Genomic DNA, 8195 nt, shown 5'->3' on the forward strand with positions numbered 1-8195 from the left:
GTTCCTCCAGGAATTCCTCCGGAAGTTCCTCCAGGAATTCCTCCGGAAGTTCCTCCAGGAATTCCTCCGGAAGTTCCTCCAGGAATTCCTCCGGAAGTTCCTCCAGGAATTCCTCCGGAAGTTCCTCCAGGAATTCCTACGGAAGTTCCTCCAGGAATTCCTCCGGAAGTTCCTCCAGGAATTCCTCCGGAAGTTCTTCCAGGAATTCCTCCGGAAGTTCCTCCAGGAATTCCTCCGGAAGTTCCTCCAGGAATTCCTCCGGAAGTTCCTCCAGGAATTCCTCCGGAAGTTCCTCCAGGAATTCCTCCGGAAGTTCCTCCAGGAATTCCTCCGGAAGTTCCTCCAGGAATTCCTCCGGAAGTTCCTCCAGGAATTCCTCCGGAAGTTCCTCCAGGAATTCCTCCGGAAGTTCCTCCAGGAATTCCTCCGGAAGTTCCTCCAGGAATTCCTCCGGAAGTTCCTCCAGGAATTCCTCCGGAAGTTCCTCCAGGAATTCCTCCGGAAGTTCCTCCAGGAATTCCTCCGGAAGTTCCTCCAGGAATTCCTCCGGAAGTTCCTCCAGGAATTCCTCCGGAAGTTCCTCCAGGAATTCCTCCGGAAGTTCCTCCAGGAATTCCTCCGGAAGTTCCTCCAGGAATTCCTCCGGAAGTTCCTCCAGGAATTCCTCCGAAGTTCCTCCAGGAATTCCTCCGGAAGTTCCTCCAGGAATTCCTCGGAAGTTCCTCCAGGCATTCCTCCGGAAGTTGCTCCAGGAATTCCTCCGAAAGTTGCTCCAGGAGTTCCTATGAAAGTTGCTCCAGGAATTCTTCCGGAAGTAGCTCCAGGAGTTCCTCCGGAAGTTGCTCCAGGAATTCCTCCGGAAGTTGCTCCAGGAATTCTTCATGAAGTTGCTCCAGGAATTCCTCTGGAAGTTGCTCCAGGAATTCCACCGAAAGTTGCTCCAGGAATTTCTCCAGAAATTGCTCGAGGAATTTCTCCGGAAGTTCCTCCAGGAATTCCTCCGGAAGTTGCTCCAGGAATTTCTCCGAAAGTTGCTCCAGGAATTCCTCCGAAAGTTGCTCCAGGAATTTCTCCGAAAGTTGCTCTAGGAGTTCCTCTGGAAGTTGCTCCAGGAATTCCTCCGGAAGTTGCTCCAGGAATTCCTTCGAAAGTTGCTCCAGGAATTCTTCCGGAAGTTGCTCCAGGAGTTCCTCCGGAAGTTGCTCCAGGAATTCCTCCAGAAATCCCTCCAGGAATTCCCTCCAGGAATTCCTCCAGAAATCCCTCCAGGAATTCCTCCAGAAGTCTGAGGAATTCCTCCGGAAGGTCCTCCAGGAAATTCTCCGGAAAATCCTCCGGAGGAATTCCTCGAAAATCTTCCAGGAATTTCTTCAGAAAATCCTCCAGAAATTCCATCGGAAGTTCCGGAGGAATTCCTGAGGAACTGCTCCAGGAATTCCTGGAGGAACTTCCGGAGGAATTCCTGGAGGAACTTCCGGAGGAATTCCTGAGCAACTCGGAGGAATTCCTGGAGCAACTTCCGGAGGAATTCCTGGAGGAACTTCCGAGGAATTCCTGGAGGAACTTCCGGAGGAATTCCTGGAGGAACTTCCGGAGGAATTCCTGGAGGAACTTCCGGAGGAATTCCTGGAGGAACTTCCGGAGGAATTCCTGGAGGAACTTCCGGAGGAATTCCTGGAGGAACTTCCGGAGGAATTCCTGGAGGAACTTCCGGAGGAATTCCTGGAGGAACTTCCGGAGGAATTCCTGGAGGAACTTCCGGAGGAATTCCTGGAGGAACTTCCGGAGGAATTCCTGGAGGAACTTCCGAGGAATTCCTGGAGGAACTTCCGGAGGAATTCCTGGAGGAACTTCCGGAGGAATTCCTGAGGAACTTCCGGAGGAATTCCTGGAGGAACTTCCGAGGAATTCCTGGAGGAACTTCCGAGGAATTCCTGGAGGAACTTCCGGAGGAATTCCTGGAGGAACTTCCGAGGAATTCTGGAGGAACTTCCGGAGGAATTCCTGGAGGAACTTCCGAGGAATTCTGGAGGAACTTCCGGAGGAATTCCTGGAGGAACTTCCGGAGGAATCCCTGGAGGAACTTCCGGAGGAATTCCTGGAGGAACTTCCGGAGGAATTCCTGGAGGAACTTCCGGAGGAATTCCTGGAGGAACTTCCGAGGAATTTCTGGAGGAACTTCCGGAGGAATTCCTGGAGGAACTTCCGGAGGAATTCCTGGAGGAACTTCCGGAGGAATTCCTGGAGGAACTTCCGGAGGAATTCCTGGAGGAACTTGCGGAGGAATTCCTGGAGGAACTTCCGGAGGAATTCCTGGAGGAACTTCCGGAGGAATTCCTGGAGGAACTTCCGGACAAATTCCTGGAGGAACATCACGTGGAATTTCTGAAGAAATTCTAGGCGAATTTTCTGGAGGATCTTCCGAAGCATTTTCTCTAGGTAATTTAGGAATATCTGTATGAAACATCGGAGGAATTCTTGAAGGGACTTTCAAAGGAATTCCTAGAGGAACTTCCAAAAGAATATTTGGAGGGACTTCCGTAGATATTTCTGGAAGTACTTCCAGAGGAATTTTTTCTAGGAACATTCAGAGGAAGTTCCAGGAGAACTATTGGAGATTTTTTTAATATGTTCCTGAAGGCTGAAGGAGCTACCGGAAAACTTATTACACATCAAACTCAGAGAACTTTTTCTGCATCAAATATGTTCACGCGGACCCAAATTGCCGATCGCTAAAAAAGCGATTCCATTATCTATCCCGCCATCGCCGATAAAATTTCTATCGGCGTACAGTTTTACCAGATGACTGAACTTACATCAAAGTATTTATATGCGGCATGAGTTTCATTCGCTTCAAAGAATTATTGTTATTGTCGGCGTGGTGCTACGTCGGGACTTCCGAACCGAACTTTCTTTCGAAGTTTTATTTGTCAAACTAATTGATGCGTTGTTTAGCGCATCTTTAGGCGAATCCAGCGCACTACTTCTGAAGTTGGGAAATTTGCCTGTATCTGGAGAAAAATCCAACTTCGGTAGAAAAAGCGTTATAAATGTATTCCGGATAGACAATATTGCAAAAATGTCCTCTTTGGGTTCCTTTCAGAACCTGCTACAGGTTGGCCACCTGAAAGTGACCATACACATTTGGAAGTATGCGACTTTCGAATGGCATACATACGCTCAATCTCGTTGAGTTCTCACCGGAACCAGTTCTAGTTTGGCCACCTGAAGGTGACCAGACACACTTGAAGTATACATCAAGTGCTGCAATCACATCTGAGTGGAAAATCTCGATTTTTTAGCCATCGCAATGCATGGATATGCTCAATCTCATTACTCATCCTCATTGGAGGATTGCTCCAGGTTGGCCACATAAAAGTGACCGAATACACTTGGAAGAATTCGATATAAGTTTTATTTACTTTTTTGAGTGAATGTAAGAGGGTCGTTCACTAATTACGTAAGCACTTATGGGGGGAGGGGGAGTCTGTAAATTTCTCACGCTTCATATAAATAAACAAAAATTGTATTGAGAAACCCAGAAAAATTGCTTACCTAATTAGTGTACGGCCCCCAAGGTGTTTATGAATCTGAACGGCCCTAATATGTCCATTTTTTTTAAGTGTCCACTTTAGGTCCCTATACCGAAAACTATTTCAAACAACTAGGTGCCCGGAACCAACAGCTTGGTCTTAAAAATCTCAAATATAAAATAGCCTTGCATAGATTATCCAAGAATAGCAACAAAACGATTGAATTTAAAATAATACCTTCTGTGACGTAGTTTTGACCTTAGCCCGGAACTCCATTGACTCTTACCGAAGGATTTCATTTGAGCATCGCCAACATATACCGAATCGGAATCTGAAGGATTTCATTAATAAAAGCCGAACGATTCTTTAGGAGTCGCTGAAAGACTTCATTGAATATTACTGAATGACTCCCTTGAGAATCTTTATTACATTACATTGAGGATCGTCGATGGCGATAGAATAGAATCTCCGAAAGACTGCTTTGAAAATTCCCGAATGACTTTTGAATATCATTAAAGAATTCCGTTGAGAATCCCCCAAAGGGCTCCCTCGAATATCACCGAAGGATTCAATTGAGAATCCCCCAAGGACTTATCAGAAGTATGATACTCCGATAGATTACGTATATACTATATGTATTATGTACATACTTAAGATAATCATTAACTCACCAAACTAGTCGACAACTACATCTACAGCTCCTTATGCTTGGACATCTATAGTAACTAATTACAGTAACCGATCGTCTGACAGCGAGCCACAAATTATTCTTGTACGTGAGAATCTCGCATAGCTGAAAGTTTGACTGGACTAGCTGATCGAGTTGAACCGCTTTCTCGTCTGAAAAAAAGAGTTCCAGTTTTAGGAAGTGCTATACTGCCGTCATACGCATATTTGTCCCATGTTTGCTGGGATTCCCTATATACATGGGACAGTTATGCGTATAACCGCAGTATAGTTATTTCAAAGATATTTTCGAACAGGGCTCAGAAAATCGATTAATCAATAGAACTCACTTGAAAGCTTGATATACGATTATTTAATACCCACAAATAAGATGGATCTTCACCTAAAGTAGGTACGTCACGCACTGCCGTTATACGCAAAACTGTCCCATGTACATAGGAAATCCAAGCAAACATGGGACAAACATGACGGTAGCGCATAAATTGGCGATTTTAGACCCTCTACCCCCTTCGTCACACTTTTGGTATTAAACCTCTAGAATTTTTATATGATCGTCACGCTGCTCGGAATCCCCCTCTCCCTAAGAGCGTGACGTGCTTTGTGGATGGGCCCAAGGTCGAAATCAAGAAATGAGTATAGCAACCATACAAACTGTTTCCAGACCAGCTTCCGTAAGTACTCACCAACTTTTCGTTACATTTAGCGTTCCTTTCTGCTGCAAAACAACCGCTCGTTGTTTTTATTCCGTTTCGACTATCCTGTTTTTGTTCCATCCCTATGAGAGTCCTCGGCAAATATGTTCCCATCGTTGAGTCAAAACCCGGATCGACATCCGGTTTTTTATCTGATGGGCTTTTTTGTAAATCGGATTATCATATCGGGAATTCCAAACGATGAAGCTGCTCATTGCGAGTATTGAACATTTTATTTTATTCCACTCCTGGCTGGGCGGCGTGTCATCTATCGATGTTCCGGAATTCCGTGATCGCGCTGAAATTTGAAAATTCTTTTGGAGTGAAATTGAATGGAATTCCGATGTATACATTTCGCACGATATTGCAGACCGGATGATTGTAATACTTACACTTGCGGGGTACCGTTTGTCCATATACACAAGGGAGTTTTCACTATCTGGTCATGCCCCAGTTTATTTTATTTATAATTAATTTACACGGATATCTATCCTGTTTTAATAAAAAAAATCAAGCCGCAGCGGCCGCAGCAAACACCAAAAACAAAAATGGCGCATTGATGACAATCGATGCCGAAAAGAGAAAGGTCAGTGTTGCCAATATGCAATATTGAGTAGTAAATGATTGTGATATCACATACAGAGTTGTGTAATTTCGCACAACAACTTTTGAATTAATGGGTTGCATATGATTGAGTGTAATATTCATCGAATTGACATGCGAATATCACGCACTTGCAACGTAAATGGTAACTGATAGTTTAAACCTGTGTAATTTGAAGGAGACGTAGGATTACATCCGAATGGATGTCATTATACATTCGAATTTTGTCTTTACATCGAATTTTTGGTACATTGCTCAAATTACGTTGATGGACATTACATTTTTTTTTGCTGTGTATACCGGCAACCCTGCTGAACCCACGTGTTCATTCGAAAACATAAACAACTTTCGTTGGCGCCAACCCGATTCACCCGGTTCATCAGCCCGCCAACCGGGAGAACAAAGGATTTTGACATATCGCACTTATGAATATCTCGCACTTCTGAAGTGCGGAGTCCAACGAGGTGGGAAGTGCGCAATATTTAATTTATTTAAATATTGACCATGGGAGTGGTATCAGATTCGTCAAATCGGTAGATCACACTAGAAATGTCAGTTCCAGGGGTTATGCTGGTTTTTGTCTTTTTTTATTTCATCCAACTGTCAAAACGACCACAACAAAAAAGTTTGTTTTTAATATTTTGTTTTGTTTCGATTTTCTGTAGTTAATACTGTGTTTAGGCTACGGGCTTGTTAACTGTGATTGGTCTATCTTGATAAAATTTTGCATATCAATAATCGTACTTACCTTCGTTAATGAGTTCTTCTCAGTCTAAAACTAGATTTTATTTGGAGTTTTCTTCGGCCTGGTTCGGTAATTGATTTTTCAGAGCTGCTTCATTTTGTCCAAAAAGTATATTAATTAGTGTATTACCATGTCGCTGCCGCGTTTTTACTTCGGTTTACTGCAGCGAAAAAGTTTTAGAGTAGCTGGGTTACGTAATTTCAATGTGAAAAGTACTCCACGCCTTGGGTTTCCTTGCACATACTCCGAGGAAGAAACTCAGAAAATTCTCAACACGCTCAACGAGGAGGACGTGGAACAACTCTATAAGTGAGTACATTGGCCTTCAATACTACAGATCTGGGATCCCATCTACAGATTGGTCCACTGAGATTCTAAATTTGATTTTGTTTAGTTTTTCTCAGTTTTCTTATCCTGAACAATGATTGTTACCGACAGGCTTACGTTAATTTAATAAGACAATACAATTACAATCAACCTAAAATGTTTGCGTCTATTTTTTCCACAGGTATAATATATCAAAGTATCGCCTTAAGAAAATAGAAGGATGGCGGAACAAGTTTGGCTCATTTATCTCCCTTGAACAAGTCCTCGAACTAGACGGGTTTGGAATAACGGTTCTACGCAAATTTTACGACTCCATAGTACAGAGCCCCAAAAATGAAGAAGCGGTTGCACAGAAAGCCATAAAGAAGGATCCTAAATTTACCACCCCTATCTTTCCGGTTACTGCTATCCCGAAGGTTCAGAGCTGCGTTTCCCTGTACGTGGGCTTAGACTTCGTAACTTGGGCCAAGTTTAAGGTAGCAAAAGATCAACCAACAGTTTTGACCGGGTGGAGCAGTTTCCAGATAAGCGACCGCAAGTTGCACGTGAGCGAACTGATCCACAATGTGACTCAGATCAACCAGTTGATTCCGGAGGCAGATGTGTACGTAGTAGAAAATCCGGCTGTGGCGCAGATGGTGGCCATGGGAAGTGCAGTGCAAACCAACATAAATGTCCAAAAGTCTCAACTGATTGCCATGATTATGCTGATGTTGGCTAATCGCGTTCCGGAATGTCCGGATATCGTGCCCAGTGTATACTTCTTGAAACAGTATACGTCGGCGCGTCTGTTTGGAATCTTCGTCGGCAATGAACGAGTATCTGCCGATAGTGTGGTTCGATCCTTGATGGAACGACAGATTGGTCCTAATGAAGAAAGCGTTCGACACGAACAGTCAAAAGTAGATATTCCATCCGGTTTGAAAGTGGTTTATGAAGAGAACGATAGTGCTGAACGGGAATTTTTAGGACAATCGATGTTATTGGGTCTGTCGTTCTTAAGACTCTGTGTTTTTAAATGCGAAGATAGCTTGCAAGTTTTCCGGCGATAAACTTGAGCTTGCACCAAAGGTATGTACATAAAATAATATGGTTTAGTATATCAATAATTTCGGTGTATATTTTCCTAAAACAATCTGAACTTCCAAGAAAAAAAGTTACCCCTTTGGCCTATATGGCGGTTTGGTGTAATATAGTGCTAATAGTTACTTGGATATTGACCTATCTGCAGCTTTTTACATGATGAATCACAAAACCGCAAAACAAGATGAATCGCAAAGATTTGGAGAAAGTGACATTCTCCTGAACTGGTTTTATTATTAATAACCAAGCAAGCATCGTAGAAATAGTGATCCTTGATGACTCCCTCCCTTGTGGTATTGGTATACCAGATGGTTGCATAAAAACTTTTAGATGTCTTATCCTATGACGTAGATTCCCTTATACTCCCGCTGCAAACATAACTGTCCCATCTTTGCTTAAAAGCCCTCGGATGCCTTACACTGTTGATCTTAAAATCGGTTGGGAAATATTGAATTTTCCGGCTTCGTGGCCGTTTCCAGGGTTGTTACGATTACGCGGATTTCGCGATTTTTGCGATTTTCGCGA

General features: G+C 43.5%; 1 protein-coding gene and 1 long non-coding RNA gene across 2 annotated transcripts; one reads left to right on the top strand and one right to left on the bottom strand.

Annotated features, from left to right (window-relative positions):
- Window positions 1–4210: 4210 nt before the first annotated feature.
- On the bottom strand, window positions 4211–5437 carry LOC134226798 (uncharacterized). The gene is made up of 3 exons (XR_009983559.1): window positions 5305–5437; window positions 4904–5210; window positions 4211–4373 (listed from the first exon to the last, which is right to left on the bottom strand). It is a non-coding gene; the product is annotated as an uncharacterized LOC134226798 (long non-coding RNA).
- A 767-nt stretch (window positions 5438–6204) lies between these two features.
- On the top strand, window positions 6205–7696 carry LOC134226058 (uncharacterized). The gene is made up of 2 exons (XM_062706571.1): window positions 6205–6569; window positions 6769–7696. The coding sequence occupies exons 1-2, from the start codon at window positions 6391–6393 to the stop codon at window positions 7637–7639; spliced, it is 1050 nt and encodes a 349-aa protein (XP_062562555.1). The 5' UTR covers window positions 6205–6390; the 3' UTR covers window positions 7640–7696.
- The last annotated feature ends 499 nt before the right edge of the window (window positions 7697–8195 follow it).

The sequence above is a fragment of the Armigeres subalbatus genome, chromosome 3, assembly GCF_024139115.2.
Source record: "Armigeres subalbatus isolate Guangzhou_Male chromosome 3, GZ_Asu_2, whole genome shotgun sequence".
NCBI classification, from domain to species: domain Eukaryota; kingdom Metazoa; phylum Arthropoda; class Insecta; order Diptera; family Culicidae; genus Armigeres; species Armigeres subalbatus.